Source organism: Scylla paramamosain, chromosome 7 (genome assembly GCF_035594125.1).
Source record: "Scylla paramamosain isolate STU-SP2022 chromosome 7, ASM3559412v1, whole genome shotgun sequence".
In the NCBI taxonomy this organism is placed as follows: Eukaryota; Metazoa; Arthropoda; class Malacostraca; order Decapoda; family Portunidae; genus Scylla; species Scylla paramamosain.
Window position 1 is genome coordinate 5,499,869 of NC_087157.1, and position 17,632 is coordinate 5,517,500.

At 43.7% G+C, this 17,632-nt stretch overlaps 1 protein-coding gene across 1 annotated transcript in view; it reads right to left on the reverse strand.

The window, feature by feature from the left end:
• LOC135101947 (endothelin-converting enzyme-like 1) overlaps nucleotides 1-17,632 on the reverse strand; it is a 108,340-nt gene that overhangs the window by 25,798 nt on the left and 64,910 nt on the right. The window contains exon 3 of the mRNA XM_064006389.1: nucleotides 9,915-10,066. Coding sequence (XP_063862459.1) covers nucleotides 9,915-10,066 — 152 coding nt within the window. The remainder of the gene's footprint in view (nucleotides 1-9,914; nucleotides 10,067-17,632) is intronic.

Consider the following 17,632-nt stretch of genomic DNA (forward strand, 5'->3'; position numbering starts at 1 on the left):
TCTCCCACTGCTCTAACACTCTCACCTTTTCCCAACCTTACGTACGTACTCTCCTCTTCCTTCCTTCCTGACACCTCCCGCGGACTTTAAAGAAGGAGACGGAGATTATAGAGTTCTGATATAGGGGTGCGGCGGAGCGATACGAGGCAAAACTGGGCAGGTCTGGGTGGGAACAGAACGCAAGGGTACAAGGTCGAACTCCCTATCCGAGGAGCTCATTTCCCTTAAAGGTCGCCACTCCTCTTCCTCCTCCTCCTCCTCCTCCTCCTCTTACTTCACCTGAGAGAGGGATCACCTTTAGCTCGTGTTTAGTCACATATTTTTTTCCTCTTAAAGGCGAACCCACCATTCTTCTTGGTCAGGCATCGTGGCGGGGAGGAGGGGGTTGGCAGGGGGAAGGGTCATGGCAGTGGGGTTTAAAGATGGGATGTTGCTGCCCCGTCTGCTTCGTGGGATATGATTAACCACAGGAAGGTTACGGCGGTGCTTTAACGCGTACTCAGTTAAAGAGAGAGAGAGAGAGAGAGAGAGAGAGAGAGAGAGAGAGAGAGAGAGAGAGAGAGAGAGAGAGAGAGAGAGAGAGAGAGAGAGAGAGAGACGCGAGCGGGTAAGTCACGGATTCCAGCACGCCGCCACAGTTCCGCCTGACGCAGGAGTTAGCGAGATAAACTAATAAGTGGAGGCTAATGGTCCTGTCTGCGTCCTGTCGAGCCGTGGAGGTATCTATCTTTGCTTGCTGCCCTGATCCCCTTAACTCCTGCCATTCCTTTACCTCTTCTATCACTTTTTATTCTTCTTTTTCCTTTCTTTTTTTTTCTCGGAAGCTGCACATCTCTGCCTTTCTCCTCTACTTTCCCACTGAGTTATTATTTTCTTATATTATTTTTCCTTTCTTATTCGTAAACACCAACGTAGTGTGATTGTCTTTGTGTATCTTTGTGTAGCTTTCTCATATTTTTGGGCTGAGTTATGTTTTCCTCTGCGTTTCCTTTCTTTCTTTCTTCTTTTCTTCACAGTGCATGCGACAAAACATTACAAGCGGACGTAAGAAAAATGTGCATAAAAGTGTTACTGATTCCCTGATAGGCTCCTTGAGAGTGTACTCGTAAATGCTAGTGTGATGTTCTAGCCACCCTGCTGCAATGATCCGTGGTAAATTACTGGGATAGATGTACAGCCACGTATTTGAATCCTGCCCGCCCCTTTCACCGCTATATTATTATAGTTAATTCTTCCCATAATTGTTTAATATTTTCAGACACTGTTATTTTTTGTATATTTTTTCTTTATTAGTGTTCTAAATAGTTCTGTAGCTTAGAGAAACTACAAAATTAACTTTATATTCTTTTTGTTTGTGTTTCCATGCAAAAATTTCCCTTCGGTGCTCTTAATGTAAACAAAGAACGAACATAACAGCAAAATGATCAACTTAATTTTTTTCTTTGGTTATCATTGAAGATGTCGAGTCTCTTATTCTCTGTTTTTCAGTGCTCATGTAAACTTTATTTTTCCACAGTGTTCTTTGATGTTATGGACCACAATAAGTATATCTGATCAGCTGCTAAATAAAACATTTACTTTTTTTGTGACAAGTATTTGTTTTTATGTACAGCACAATTAGTCAATGAATTATCTACCTACTTATCTATTTGACTATTACAAAAAAAAAAAAAAAAAAAAAAACATATCAGTAAAGGAATTAATAAAACATAAAATTTCAGCTTCCACCACCACCACCACCACCACCACCACCACCACCACCACCAATCCTCACGTCCAGCTCATCATCGACCCTTCTACCTCCTTCTTCACCTCCACAACAAATTTCCATTAATATTCAGTAGTCTGCTGTGTACCGAGTGAAGCAGGGGACGGCAAACTCGTAAAAAATGCACGCCGAGACATATAAAAAGTTACATGTGCCAGTGAATGTCGATGCAGAGTAAGAAAAATGGACGAACGAAAATACACACGCGTAAAAAACGTAGGAATGTATAAGAATGAGAAAAAATAAGCAGAATTTAGTAGTACTTGAGAAATATTATCAAATATCATCTAAATATAAAAAAAAGATAAATAAATAAAGTAAAATAAATAAATAAATAAATAAATAAATAAATAAATAAATATATATATATATATATATATATATATATATATATATATATATATATATATATATATATATATATATATATATATATATATATATATATATACATATACACCAGTCGATAGAGAAATCATTTACAAAGAGAATAAAGACAAAATGCGAACAACATAAAGCACGTGCGCGCAGAACGCGCGCACGCACGCAAGCACGCACGCACGCACGCAGCCAGGACAGATATACGAGTGGTGGGGAAGGTAACGAAGATTAAAAAGAAAAGAAAACAAAGACGAAGAAGAATAAGAAGACGAAGAAGAAGGAGGAGGAAAGGAAGGAAGAAAGAAAAAATAACACTGAGAGATGGCAGTAGGGTTGGGATATGCTGCACGTATTTCCTCACGAGCAAAGTTGGGCAGTAAAGATAGCTCTACGGGGTAAACTCCCACTCAACATTTTCTCTCACACAGGGCTCTCCTCTATGAGAACAAACGCCCCATTCCGTGGCCTCAGGATGCGCTCTTCTCCTCCTTCGTGTTCTTCCACCAGGTGTTTGTGTGTGCTCTCTCTCTCTCTCTCTCTCTCTCTCTCTCTCTCTCTCTCTCTCTCTCTCTCTCTCTCTCTCTCTCTCTCTCTCTCCTACATCTTCCACTGATTCCTAAAACTCTTCCTCACTCACTGCTGATTTTCCACATATTTCACACTTGTCCTTGGTTTTCTCCTTTTTTTTCTCTTTCCGCTTTTCTCTTTTCTCCTCCCTCTTTCTTCTTCTTTTTTTCTGCTCGTCCCTCTTCTTCATTTTTTTGGTATGTTTTTTTTGTTTTGTTTTATTTCCTTCCTGTTCTTTCTTTTTTCGTTTTTTTATCCTTTTTTTTATTTGTGCTCTATTTCCATCCTTATTCTTTTTTTTTATTGTTTCTTCTTGTTCTTTTTTTATTTACTTCTTCTTTTTCATTTTGTCTTTCCTTATCTTCTTTTCTTCTCCCTTTTCTTATCTTTCCTCTTCTTCTCTTCCCTCTTCTTATTTTTCTTCCTCTTCCTCTTCTTATCTTTCCCCTCCTCCTGTTCCTCCTTCTATTTTTTTCTTTTTGCCTTCTTTTTCCTTCTCCATTTCCTTATCTTTCTTCTTCTTATCTCTCTTCCGTTTCTTCTTCCTATCTTCCTATTTTCCTATCCACCTCCACCTCTTCCTCTTTGACATGACACCCAAGCAAAGCAAAGAGAGAGAAGAGAGAGTGTGGTTGCCTTCAATCTATTATTCGTGGTGACCCCAACTCCACACGTCCTCCACACCTGCCACATGACACACCACATCCACCACAGACCCTCCATCTCTCCCTCCACCACCACACACTCTTCCTCTCCCCTCTCCCTCTCTCCCTCCGTGCCGCACATCACAGCTAACACACGTCTTAATTAAATTCTCCGTCCCATACCACCCACCCACCCACACACACACACACACACACACACACACACAGTCCCTCTCAGTGGAATAATCTGTACAAATTCATGTTAATATTTTCTGGTCTGGATGCTTCAGTTTCCAGGACAGCACCACCACCTTATCTTCCAGACCTTCCAGACCTTCCAGACCCGGTGATATAACTCCTTCCTACTCCACTACTCTTGCTCCAGTATAGTGTCCCCTCGCGCCGCCCCTCCATCGTGTTCATCCATCACTACTGCCCCTCATTCCTCCCTTTCCTTCCCTCCCTCTCTCTACTCTCCGTCCCTTTCCCGTCCTCCTCCCCCTCCTCCTCCACCCACCAAGTGCCAAAGGGGAAGGGGCAGAATATACGAGGAGGAAAGAGGAAAGAATGAGAGATGGAGAGGAAGGGCGTAAAATCAAGAGAGAGAGAGAGAGAGAGAGAGAGAGAGAGAGAGAGAGAGAGAGAGAGAGAGAGAGAGAGAGAGAGAGAGAGAGAGAGAGAGAGAGAGAGAGTTTACGGCCGCTTTGTTGAGGGTGGAAAGTAAAAATGTAGAAATATACAATTGTGAATATTGTAATGTTATTTTTGTTTGTCTGTACATGTCTGTCTGTCTGTCTGTCTGTCTGTCTGTGTATGTGTTTTATTTATTTTTTCCTATGTTTTGCCTTGTCTCTTGTTTATCTTTATGCCTTCATCTATGTCTGTTTCTCTCTGCCTCTGTCTGTCTGTCTTCTTTATGTCTCTTTTATATGCGCTCTCTCTCTCTCTCTCTCTCTCTCTCTCTCTCTCTCTCTCTCTCTCTCTCTCTCTCTCTCTCTCTCTCTCCCCGTCACTTTACGATGATCGCTTCGAAGCATAACACACAAAGTCATCCGGAATAAACTTTCTCATTTTTATGCAGCAGAGGGGAGGGAGCGCCGACCCCTCTCCCTTAAAAGTTGTCTCCCATTGGATCTGTTTCCCTTTTTTTTCCCCAGAGAGAGAGAGAGAGAGAGAGAGAGAGAGAGAGAGAGAGAGAGAGAGAGAGAGAGAGAGAGAGAGAGAGAGAGAGAGAGAGAGAGAGAGAGCTCATGAATACCTTTGCCATTCTGGGTCACAACGAACGCTCTTTTCAAGCACACAAAAACTCTCAGAACTATGAAGCCGTTTGAAACACTTCCCCAACTATTCCCTCAATGCATTACACTTTTATCGGCCAGTGTCTGCAGCCTCCTCCTCCTCCTCCTCCTCCTCCTCCTCTTGACTCTGCACTCCCAACTTCCCCCAATGACCTTTTTTTGATATTTTTCTCATTTCATTTGCAAAGAGTTAAAAGTTTCAAATGCAGTGCTCATAATGCCTCTATCTCCAGCCAGCACCCTTGTTATCTCGTTGATGTTGTTGTTGTTGTTGTTGTTGTTGTTGTTGTTGTTGTTGTTGTTATTGTTGTAGGGAAAGTTTGGTTAAGGGAAGTCTCTCTCTCTCTCTCTCTCTCTCTCTCTCTCTCTCTCTCTCTCTCTCTCTCTCTCTCTCTCTGCCCCTGAAACGTTAAAGAAAGCTATATTATATTTTTTAATGTGATTTTCTGCTTGGAAGCGAAAAAATTGATCGTGTTTTAGTTGTTCTTGCCTCTGTCTGTCTCCACTCGTGTGTGTGTGTGTGTGTGTGTGTGTGTGTGTGTGTGTGTGTGTGTGTGTGTGTGTGTGTGTGTGTGTGTGTGTGTGTGTGTGTGTGTGTGTGTGTGTGTGTGTGTGTGTGTGTGTGTGTGTGTGTGTGTGTGTGTATTTCCGTGTAACAAACAGCCACTCACTTTCCTCCCTGTCTCCTCGTGCTCTTCTCTCCTTCCCTCCCTCCCTCCCTTCCTCCCTCCCTCCCTCGCAACATCACTCTTTAATTATCATGCAGGATTTATTTTTTTCTCTCATTCATGGACGTAATTAAGCACATTGTTCAGTCCTTCCTTCTTTTGTGGCCGTGAAAAGAAAACGAGGCATTACATTCACCACAGGGTTGAAAAGAAGTAAGTATGACTGGCGCTCGTGTTACTATTGTTGACGAGAGGAGGAGGAGGAGGAGGAGGAGGAGGAGGAGGAGGAGGAGGAGGAGGAGGAGGAGGAGGAGATGGAGAGCACGATGGAGTAAGACGAGGATAAGAACGAATATCAGGACAAGAGGAAAAGGAGGAAGAGGAGAGCACGATGGAGTGAGACGAGGACAAGAGAGAGAGAGACAAGAGAAAGGGGAGGATGAGAAGAGCACGATGAAGTGAGACAACAAGGACGAACAGCAGGACAAGAGGAAGAGGAGGTACAGCAAGAGGAACAGGGTCATCATAGGGCGGCGTAAGTCTGGCTAACACAATCGTCCTGCACCAATGGGACAAATTTCTTGCTCGGGGACAAAAATGCAACCCAGGAGGGAATTTTTCTTGCTTCTTCCCTCCGTCAGCAAAATTTTTCCCAGTAATCTATTATCATCTTAAGTTGGGATGGGGAGGCTAAATGTCCGGGGTTGTGGAGGGGGGAGGGGAAAATAAGGAAAGGAGGGAAGAGAAGGGGAAAATAATGGAGGAAAGGGAGTAAAAGGGAGAAAAAGGCAAAGAATGTGAGGGTGTGTGGAGGGAAAGTGGGGTGGAGGAAGAATAAAGGAAGGGAATGGAAGAGGAGGGGAGAGAGGGGAAAAGAATGGAGGAAAAGGAGTTAAAAGAGAAGGAGAAGAAAGAGGAAGTAAAGAAGGGAGAATAGGGTAGATGTAGCTGAGGTGTGTGGAGGGAGAGGAAGAGATAGCAGTAACAGAAGGAAGAAAAGAAAGGAAGGGAATGAAAGGGAGTAATGAGGGAGGTGTAGGGAAAAGATGAGACAAAGAATGGAGGAAAGGGTAAATGGAGTTGAGGTAAGTGAAGGAAGGGGAAGGGAAGTGATAAGAGAAGCAGGAGGAAGAAGAGAAATGAAGGGAAGGGAAAGGGAGTAAGAAGGGAAGTGTAAGGGAACAGGACAGGGGGAGGGATGCATAAGGCATGAGGAACAGTTGTGGTGACAGTGGTGAACAGTGATAAAGGTTGCATCGAGCTGACCCTTCTCCGTGACCCTTGCCTTCCTTCCTCCTTCCTTCCTCTCCTCCCTTTCTCTATCGCTCCCCGCCCTGCCTGTCTGCCTCTTCCTCCCCGGCACAGTGATGAGGTCGGCAGAACTCCACAATCCCATATAATCGCTTTAATCGATGCTCGGAGTAAAGTTGAACTAGACTCACGCTCATCTCGATCCTGAAATTACACTGATGTGGCCCAGTGACCCCCGAGCCCTTCCTTCCTCCCCGAGACTTCCCACGCGGCCAGGCATCCCCAATAGCACCATTCCTCCCCCCCCTCCTCTTCCTCTTCTTCTCTCTTCTTCCTTCCCTTTATTCTGATTCGCGTGGGAGGAAGACGTGGGGCATCCAAGAGGGGGAATTCTTACTCGGGGATGTCCTTGCCGCAACTCCGCATCTTTTCCCTCCTTCAGTGTGCAGTGTTGCGGGATAATAGGGCGGTCATGAGGCATCGCTGAGCCATTCCCTCGCAAACACGTGACCGCCAAATTCGTCATCACAAACGTCTCTTTTAACGGCGAGGGGTTTCTGTGAACTGACTCGACAACACACCGCTTTGAAGTTTGGATGGAAATGAGAAAAGGCAAATAATGAGAGGCAGAACAAAAGTTTCCTCAAAACAAGACCATCATCATTACTACCACCATCATCATCATAATTTATCATCATTACTAGCATTACAGCCAATGTGCACAATTCCACCGCAAGACAAAGGAAATAATCTCCTTTCATTTCTCTCTGGTGTCTGTCTATTCCAAGCCATCGCAGCAAATTTTCCTCCTACTTCATAATCTGTACTTTCTGTCTACCCTGCCTTTCTTTTATTACCCCACCGAATATATTATGTGTTCTATAACTATCTATCTCGGTGCATGGCGAGTTCTGCCCAACCGAAAGATTCCTTCACCTGAAGACAAGATGCATCCGCTTTGCAGTTACAAGAAAAGAACGAAAGAAAGAAAGAAAGAAAAAAAAAAGTTTGGCTAAGAAAAAAAGAGACAGAAATGATTAATAAGTCCACTACCGTCAGACGAATAATAACATAAGAAAAAAGATTGAAGAAAAAAAAATATAATCAAGTTCAACTTTACATTAAGAATAATAATGAGAACCAAATTAAATAAAAATAAACTACCTTTTACTACTACTACTACTAATAATATTACTACTACTACTACAGCAACAACAACAACAACAACAACAACAATAATAATAATAAAAAAAACAACAATGACAATAAGCTCACTAACCAGAAATCACAATAACAACAAGAAGGATAAAAGATGAGGCATAGTAAGAAAGGCAAGATAGAGGGAGTGGCGGAGTGTGGCGGAGCGGCGCGGGGCTTTAAGGGGAATCAGGACCAACAGTGACCCGCCGCTGAGGAGAAGCTGCGGAAACGAGCAGAAAATATGAAAAATACGTCGGAATAAGACTCGGAAGGAAGACTCAACCAGACTGTGCGATCCTTTTACTCTCAGACTAACGTGGGAGAGGAGGAGGAGGAGGAGGAGGAGGAGGAGGAGGAAGAGAAAAAGAATGCTGGAGTGAGATTATTAACTTAGAATATTTTATGTGTGTGTCTTTCAACGTTATAATTTTTTGCACAGCACAAGTAACATCTTTTTGCTTACAGAATGCGATTTTAATTCTGGCTTTATTAACATCCTTAAATGGAGACGCAGAAGCTAAGTTGTGAGGGATGCTTGTGGGTGTGACTGTGAGTGAGAGAGTGAGTGAGTGAGTGAGTATGTGTGGAACTTGAACAGCCTCAAAAAGGGGTATCATGACATCTTTGGAACTAAATTGGTCAGCTTTTTCTTTCTTTTTTCATTCTCCTCCTTTTCCTATTGTCTTTTTTTTTTAAAGGCATTTTTAGCGTTGTTCTTTCCCTCTCTTATTTTCACATCCTTGATCAGTCTCCTTTACCCTTTCACTGCGACACGAAGCAATAAGCAGCACCAGAAGCAATGCATGAAGTCTTTATAAGCATCTACAAGAAAGCTAGCCATGAAAAAGAATACATCTTGCAATTTCTTCCCATTTCAAAGATTGGAAGTGGCTGTAGAAAAAAGTAAAGATATCTAAGAGTGAATAGTATTTTGGTAAAGGTGTACTAAGTGGCAGTCAAAGGATTAACGTAAAAAAATCCCAGGTAAAAAGAAAAAGAAATGCTGCCCAAATAAACAAAGACAAGACGGATTTCTATCATACTCCCATTCATCTTCCTCTTCATTTACTTCTTATATACGTAGTTATCCTCCCGCTCGTGCAAATTAGTTTCCGCATCAACTTTCATTCCGCTCATTTTTCAAACCACCCAATCATAAACTTCCTAAAATTACATGGGAGAAAATTGATCACCTCACAATGATGTTCTTGACGAGCCACTAAGAAAATAATCAGCAATAACAATGATTCGCTTACTCGTGGGTGTGAGTTGAGAGAAAGAAAATTACGGGAGAGAGAAAGGAGGGAGAACGAGAGGATGAAAGAGAGAGGAGAGGGACGGGAGAGCCAACTTCCGGCTGACCTCTAATATCCTGACCCCAATAAGAAAAAAAATAAAGATTGTTGCAGTGTCTTGGAAGAGGGAGGAAGGGAGGGAGGGAGGGAGGGAGGGAGGGAGGGAGAGAGAGGGAGGGAGGGAGAGTAAATGTATTGAGAAGTAAAAGAAAAAGGAAGGACAAAGAGAATACGAGAGAGAGAGAGAGAGAGAGAGAGAGAGAGAGAGAGAGAGAGAGAGAGAGAGAGAGAGAGAGAGAGAGAGAGAGAGAGAGAGAGAGAGAGAGAGAGAGAGAGAGTGAGGGGAGGGGGATGCCGGGCGCCAAAACCACAATATCCTGCGAAGGAAGCTGGAAAAAAGAGGAGGAGGAGAAGGAGGAGGGAAGGAGGGAGGGCCAGTTTAGGGTAGTGGTAAGTAGCAGAGAATGGTGTGTTGGAGGGTGGTGGTGGTGTGGTGGTGGTGGTGGTGGTGGTGGTGGTGGTGTGGTGGTGGTGGTGGTGGTGCTCGGTTATGGCCTTCCTGTCTCCTTCGTTGTTTGTTCCTGGTCGAGGCCTTGAGCTCCGGGATTATCGAGAGAGAGAGAGAGAGAGAGAGAGAGAGAGAGAGAGAGAGAGAGAGAGAGAGAGAGAGAGAGAGAGAGAGAGAGAGAGAGAGAGAGAGAGAGAGAGAGAGAGAGAGAGAGAGAGAGAGACATAACATCACATTTGACTTCATCCACACATTACAACACGACACAACCACTCCTCCACTCCCACCACATCACAACCTCCACCCACAAGCCCAAATCACACAGGATCCTCACCTTGATGATGTTGTGTCCCTCCCTGCGCGGGTCTGGCACCACCGTCACCTTGAAGAACGGAGAGACGCCGTAGTCAGCGTGCAGGCGGGTCAGCACCACGTCAAACTGCCAGCGTCGGCGGTCCCACGTCTCGCGCATCAGTGTCCACCCGTCTGCAGGAGAGAGACAAGAGGGTAAGTTAAGTAATGAAGGAGATAAGGAACTGTCGTCTCACCATCTTCATTCTACTATTGGGCTTCTTTCCTCCCATTTTTTTCTTCTTTATTGTACGGTATCTTATTTTCTCTTTCCCTTCCACTTGTCCTTTATGGAATTGAGTTGAACTGAAACTGTATTCTCAAACGTTTCTGCGGCTTATATATCTTTTTTTTTTATCCGGCTGTAGTGGAAGTTATAGGATTTCTTTTTTTACGATTTTCTTTGTTATATAATATTAGTGATAGTTTAACAAAGATATCCACATCTCACCTCCACTACTTTTTAACAGGCTCTAGTGAGTTGCTGGAGTTTTCAAAGGCTTTTTTTGTTATATATAATTCTAGTGGCAGTTTAACAAGGATTCTGCATGATTAACATTCAAACCATCATGAGAATCTATGTGGCCTTTGAAAATAATCCTGGTGAGAGAAAAAAAAAAAAAATAGACGCTAAGGAATACAGAGTTAGGAAGGTATTAGGAACGTATTATATTGGGGATTATGTGAGGAAGAGAGAGGGATTCGGTGATAAACGGATGATGAAGGGACAGGAATGGACGCGACAAAGAGATAAAGAAAGGACTACTGGACTATTATTGCACGTAGATCATTATACATAGTTCATCGTTTCATACAGTACATACACAGATCATTTTCATATTTTTTCATTGTCTTGGGAAGGGAAAGAATTGGAGAAATATACTTTTTTTTTTTTTTTCATACGCCAAGTAACTGAAAATTATCTAGGAAGAAGAGAAAAAAATCAATATTCTCCCCAACTCTCTCTCTCTCTCTCTCTCTGTGTGTGTGTGTGTGTGTGTGTGTGTGTGTGTGTGTGTGTGTGTGTGTAACTCTCTTCCCTTCTCCTCCTACACCCTGAGACTCAGCACCTACTTGGCGCGGGCACCTGTAAACACCTGGATTTATGGAAGGTCAGAAAACTTACACCATCGAACAGCCACAAAAATACGCTTATAGACTCAATTCCAGCCGCGAAAATATTAACCATAAACTGACGAAAACGAACTCCTGCCGCCCTTTACTTACTGACCTGTGGAGTGAACATGTATCTAAAAGAGGAGGAGGAGGAGGAGGAGGAGGAGGAGGAGGAGGAGGAGGAGGAGGAGGAGGAGGAGGAGGAGGAGGAGGAGGAGAAGGAGAAGGAGAAGGAGAAGGAGAAGGAGAAGGAGAAGGAGAAGAAGAAGAATAAGAAGAAGAAGAAGGCGTGGAGGAGGAGGAAGAGGAGGAGGAGGAGGAGTTCTCGTTACGGCAGGGAGGTTGGGAGGGGTTTTGAAAGAGGAGGAAGAATGGGAGAGGAAGGAGGGAACAGCAATATTGATGTATGGGGAGGATATGACCCCCATTTCCTTTACCTTCATCTCCCCACTCCTGTGTGTGTGTGTGTGTGTGTGTGTGTGTGTGTGTGTGTGTGTGTGTGTGTGTGTGTGTGTGTGTGTGTGTGTGTGTGTGTGTGTGTGTGTGTTAGGAGGCCGCGGCGGAATAATAGAGGCAAGCACAGTAATGTAAACAAACCCAGGCAGTGAATTGATTTTACGTGCATGGAAGTCAACACCAATGCAAACTAAATCAAATAGCCAGTGATAACCCACAGACCGTGATGGTAGTAGTGGTGGTGGTGGTGGTGGTGGTGGTGGTAGTGACTGCTGGTGGTAGTAACTTAACCTTCAAACTACCACAAACTTAATACTTATAAGCTTAACTTTCTTTATAATAAATTCAATACTGAAACTGTACCCGCCAAACTAAATTGCTGTTGTAGTTGAGAATTAGTGCATTTCTGTTGGTTTTGGCACCACGGTGTATAATGGCGTCTGATGGCCTCCAATAGCACCCACAAATAATACTGAAAATTTATTATTATTCATTTATTTTATTCTTTTCAGCTTAGCAACACCGTGATGACGAATTGGGCTGGGGTAAAAATACACAAGATAAATATTGCCTCATTAGTTTAATGTGCATGTTGCTGTGGCCGATGCAAAAATGTTTACCTATCTATCCATCTGTCTGTCTATGTACTCGTGACAATTTCCAGGCTTCATAAAATCATTGGCTATTAGTCAGAATTGAGTTAACAGAGGTATACGTAATAGTCGTGCATGAGTAAATGAAGACTATTATTGGTGTTATCACAACAAATATCACCTTATTTAGAATCAATATGACTTTTTAACAGCACCCAGAATAAACTTAACATTGTCGCGATAATGAAGGAATTAAAACAACAGGCACTTTTCAATCCCCATCCCATACTCCCCAAGAAAAATAAAACAAATAAAAAATAACAGCAACCACAACATAAACCATACACTATATCAGAACAACTCCACTCCTCTCACTTAACCCTTTCACTGTGATTGTAACCCTTGTCCCGTCCGTGTTTTTTCTTGTACTCACATTTATCATTTTCTTTTAATCAATTGTTTAAAAATGTTATTCGGCACATCCCTCCTTCACAAACTAGAGACGTCTTTAGATATTACACAAAGAACTGGATTGCGCATTATTTCAGTCCGTTTTCTTGTAGGTGATTATAAGAATTTTGTACAATGCTTTTAATGCTGCGAATTGGCGCTTATCACAGTTAAAGGGATAAGAGACACTACACAACACACACACACACACACACACACACACACACACACACACACACACACACACACACACACACGCACACACAAGCAGCACAACTTCACAGCCGCGCACCTGAATTGCAATAGCGCGCGAAGGAATGCGTTTAGCAATTACAATTCACAGGTCTTACTTGATATCGCGTATTTACAAACACCTACCTAGTCTGCATCAGGGGTGGTGAATTTACAGTGAGGGCGGGAGAGTGATGGGGAGTGAGAGAGGGAGAGGTGAGGAAGAATGAGATGAGAAATGGAGGTGAAAGGAGATGCTGGTCTGGGTGAGCTGAGGTATGTGTAGTTTGAGAGGGGGATGCGGAGAGAGAGAGAGAGAGAGAGAGAGAGAGAGAGAGAGAGAGAGAGAGAGAGAGAGAGAGAGAGAGAGAGAGAGAGAGAGAGAGAGAGAGAGAGAGAGAGAGAGAGAAAGCGGAATGATAGTTAGCCAAATGAATCAATGTACGTCTGTTGACATTTCACTAGTCGTGACCTGCGACATCACACACACACACACACACACACACACACACACACACACACACACACACAAAGTGGAGCACGCGAAAAGAGCATTTATCTCCTTCTTCCTGACTAACTTAATCTATTATCGCTAATCCACACAAGGCGATCCAAGAATATATGATAAAACCCTAAAACACGCTGCAATGAACCTTTTAAATTCATCACCAAATGTTATTCTTGTCAAATCAGAAAAAAAAAGTTAGAATCAACTGTACTGTAAAAAAAAATGAAATAGATATATATTCAAAAGAAAAAAAAAGGTTATTACGGAAAACACCTTAAAGAAATAATAAAATGCCTCATTAATTTCATAACACCACCATACGAACCACAACTAAGCCCATACAGTGTTATACTGCACTAATACACACAAACATTCAACTATAAAACTCTTGAAGCTGTCCACGAAGCAGCACTCACGAAACAGCACTGTTTCTCATTAATTTCCATAACGCTAACAAACGAATTAAGCCTAACTCATACTGTGCTATACTGTACGAACAAAAATTAATAATGTACTAATAAAAAAAAAAATCCCAGGTCGTCCCGAAACGCAGCACACAAACTAACCATACACTTCACCTCAATACATAACACGATCGTATACATTAAACCCCAACTCGTACTGTGCTACACTAATGGTGATGGTGATGGCAACTATACGCAACGTGCCGCAGTGGAGAGTGGCGGCGGGGGCGGAGGCGGAGCTGGTGGTGGTGGTGGTGGCGGCGCCCTATTGGACATTAGTCATGAAATGGGAGCGCGGCCCTGTGAGGGTTCCCCAAAGCAAATCCCATTTAGGACCCCCACAAGTCTAGATGCGATGCTGTATCTATTATTCATCCGTCTGTCTGCATGTATGTATGTGTGTCGCTCTGTCTATCTGTCGGTTTGTTTGTCTTCTTTCCCACCCCTCCCACTCTCTCTCTCTCTCTCTCTCTCTCTCTCTCTCTCTCTCTCTCTCTCTCTCTCTCTCTCTCGTGTATCTGGAAGTCAGCCCGGACAAGTAATAGATTGCAGGTGCTTTTTCTAATGAGAGAGAGAGAGAGAGAGAGAGAGAGAGAGAGAGAGAGAGAGAGAGAGAGAGAGAGAGAGAGAGAGAGAGAGAGAGAGAGAGAGAGAGAGAGAGAGAGAATGAAATAGATTACGTAAACAAACAAGTCAAATGAGTGAAAAAAAAACATGAATATTCACTGGAAAAAAATAATAATCAGAAGAAAAATAATATAAAGAAACTGAACCAATACAATGTAAATAAAAAAAGAAAAGGAAAGGAAAAGAGAAAACAGGATCACTCATTAACTCAAAATTTTCCTTCCTTTTTTCTCGACATTCCATTTATTTATTGTTTTCTCTTTAACTAATTCAGCCATTTTCCTCCTCCTCCTTCTCCTCCTCCTCTTCCTCCTCCTCCTCTCCCTTCTCCTCTTTCCCTCTCTTTATTGCCTCTCTTCATCACGACTCCCTCCTCCATTCTGCCCTACATCTGTCTCTTTAACAGGCTATTACACTGCTCTCTCTCTCTCTCTCTCTCTCTCTCTCTCTCTCTCTCTCTCTCTCTCTCTCTCTCTCTCTCTCTCTCTCTCCAGGCATACCTATCGTTTTTCCCCTATTTTATGCCCTACTGGTATTCCCTTTCTCCCTCCTCCTCCTCCTCCTCCTCCTCCTCCTCCTCCTCCTCCTTCTCTTCTTTCTGGTTCCAAATAAGGTGAGGGAAAGAAAGGGAATTTAAGTGTATTGGTTTTCGGTTATATTTACCTGAGAAGAGGAGGAGGAGGAGGAGGAGGAGGAGGAGGAGGAGGAGAAGGAGGAGGAGGAGGAGGAGGAGGAGGAGGAGGAGGAGGAGGAGGAGGAGGAGGAGGAGGAGGAGGAGGAGGATATGAATAAACACACAACCCTTCGTTTGACTCCCCATTAATCTCCCTCATACACACTAACTCATCTCCTCCTCCTCCTCCTCCTCCTCTTCCTTCCCCTCCTCCTCCTCTCATCACCTACCATCATTTCCTCCCCTTTCTCTCCCTTCCTCATTCATTTCCCTCCTTTGTCATACACGATTCCACCTCCCACGTGTCCTTCCCCTTCACACACACACACACACACACACACACACACACACACACACACACACACACACACACACACACACACACACACACACAGACACACACCAAGCGTAAACAAACACATACACACGCACACATATACAATCCACGACCTTCCCTTCCTCCTTTCCTTTCCTCTTCCCTCCTCCTCCTCCTCCATCTCCTCCTCCTCCTTCTCCTCACCTTACACACTCTAGCGATTCCCAACAGATGCAATCGATCAGAACAACATCACAAGAAACAGACAGCTCGCCTCCCTCTCCCTCTCCCTCCTCCCTCTCTCTCTCCCTCTCCCTGTGATCCTCCTGTCTCTAGTTATGTTTCAATGGAGGGATCAAGAGATGGGAGAGGTAGGAGGGACCTGAGGGGGAGAGGATGGTTTATGAGGAAAGTATATGAGGGGAAAACTACTTACGAGGATGAGGAAAGGAAAAGGGGAAAGCAGAGGAGAGGTGAGAAGAAAGGAGGAGGGGAGGGGAGGGGAGGGGAGGAGGGGAGAGGAGAGGAGAGGAGAGGAGAGGAGAGGAAAGGAAAGGAAAGGAAAGGAAAGGAAAAGAGAGGAGAGGAGAGGAGAGGAGAGGAGAGGAGAGGAGAGGAGAGGAGGAGGAGGAGGAGGAGGAGGAGGAGGAGGAGGAGGAGGAACAACAAGAACAAAAAAAAAGTAAAAACAACAACAATACCAACAACAACAAAAATAAAGCACAAAGATGAAATGCACATGTATTTTCTTTTAAAACATACAGCATTTTCACTACCATAAACATCGTTGTTGTTATTATTATTCCTACTATTACTACTACTACTACTACTACTACTACTACTACTACTACAGCTGCTATCCGATCCTACCTTAACCTCACCTCACAAATTTAAAACATAATATTCCTCTCTCTCTCTCTCTCTCTCTCTCTCTCTCTCTCTCTCTCTCTCTCTCTCTCTCTCTCTCTCTCTCTCTCTCTCTCAAAGCACAAGCGCCGCAGCCTTAATAACTACGAGGTGTCTGACTGAATGACTACCTGACGGACTTCCTGACTGGCCCACTGACGGACTGACTGACGGGATGAACGGTTGAATAAATAAATCCCAGACACTCCCTCGAATGCCGACAGGTCATGGATGGGAGAGAGAGAGGGAGAGGAAGGAGGAAGTTGAAAAAAAAAAGTACTGTGTGTGTGTCAGAGAAAAAACTTCCATCAACGCCCATCGCTCGTGTTCACTTCTGATGTTCCCCCCTTCAAAAAAAAAAAAAAAAAAAAAAAAAAAAAAAAAAAAAAAAACTTACAAAAGAAAAGGGTGAAAAAAAAGTTAAAAAAATAAATAAATAAACCTGGGTGTCTTCCGGCGGTGTCGCTCAGGGAATATAGAAGAACTTGGAAGATAAATGTCCTATTCACACGCTGCTATTTTTGTCGGGTGTGCGTGCCCCTGTATGTGTGTGTGTGTGTGTGTGTGTGTGTGTGTGTGTGTGTGTGTGTGTGTGTGTGTGTGTGTGTGTGTGTGTGTGTGTGTGTGTACGGCTTTTACGCACCACATGACCTGCAGGAGGATCACGCACACACTAGGATGAAGATAGAACCTCTAGTCTAGTCCTCTTTCTTTTCGTCCTCCTCCTCCTCCTCCTCCTCCTCCTCTTCCTTCAATTCCTGCTCTTCCTCATAATCCGTCTTATCACCTCACCTCACCACACACACACACAAAAAAAAAAAAAAAGAAGGAAAAAGAAAAAAGGAACACAGCAAAAGAAGACAAATATAGAAAAAACAAGATCATATCACCTCTTCATTTACGTCAACTCCAGCAAACGAGGAAACGAAAACGAGAGAGACGAGAGAAAGAAAACGCAAATCAGGTCACAGGAGCGATCGCGGGAGGCAAGGAACGAGCGCCCGGGGACCCGCTGGGAGACTCGAGCTGATGGCAATACAAATAGTTCTGTAGGGCGCTTGCAGACAAAGAGGAGAGGGAGGATGATTCACTGTCTCCTTGCCTCCGAACCGTCGCCTCCTATACCTGGCCGATACAAGTCCATTCATCACGGTCCCTTCCTCTTACCCTTGATTAAGAAGAGGGCGAGATGGGAGAAAGAGGAGGAGGAGGAGGAGGAGGAAGGGGAGGTGTGAGGGAGGAAGGGGGGTGAGAGAAGGGGAGTGAGGGATGGATATAAAGTCAGGAGGGAAGTAAGGAAGGGTTTCACTGGTACAGAGAGATGGAAGGACGCCTAAAACGGAGAGGTTAGTTGAGAAGAA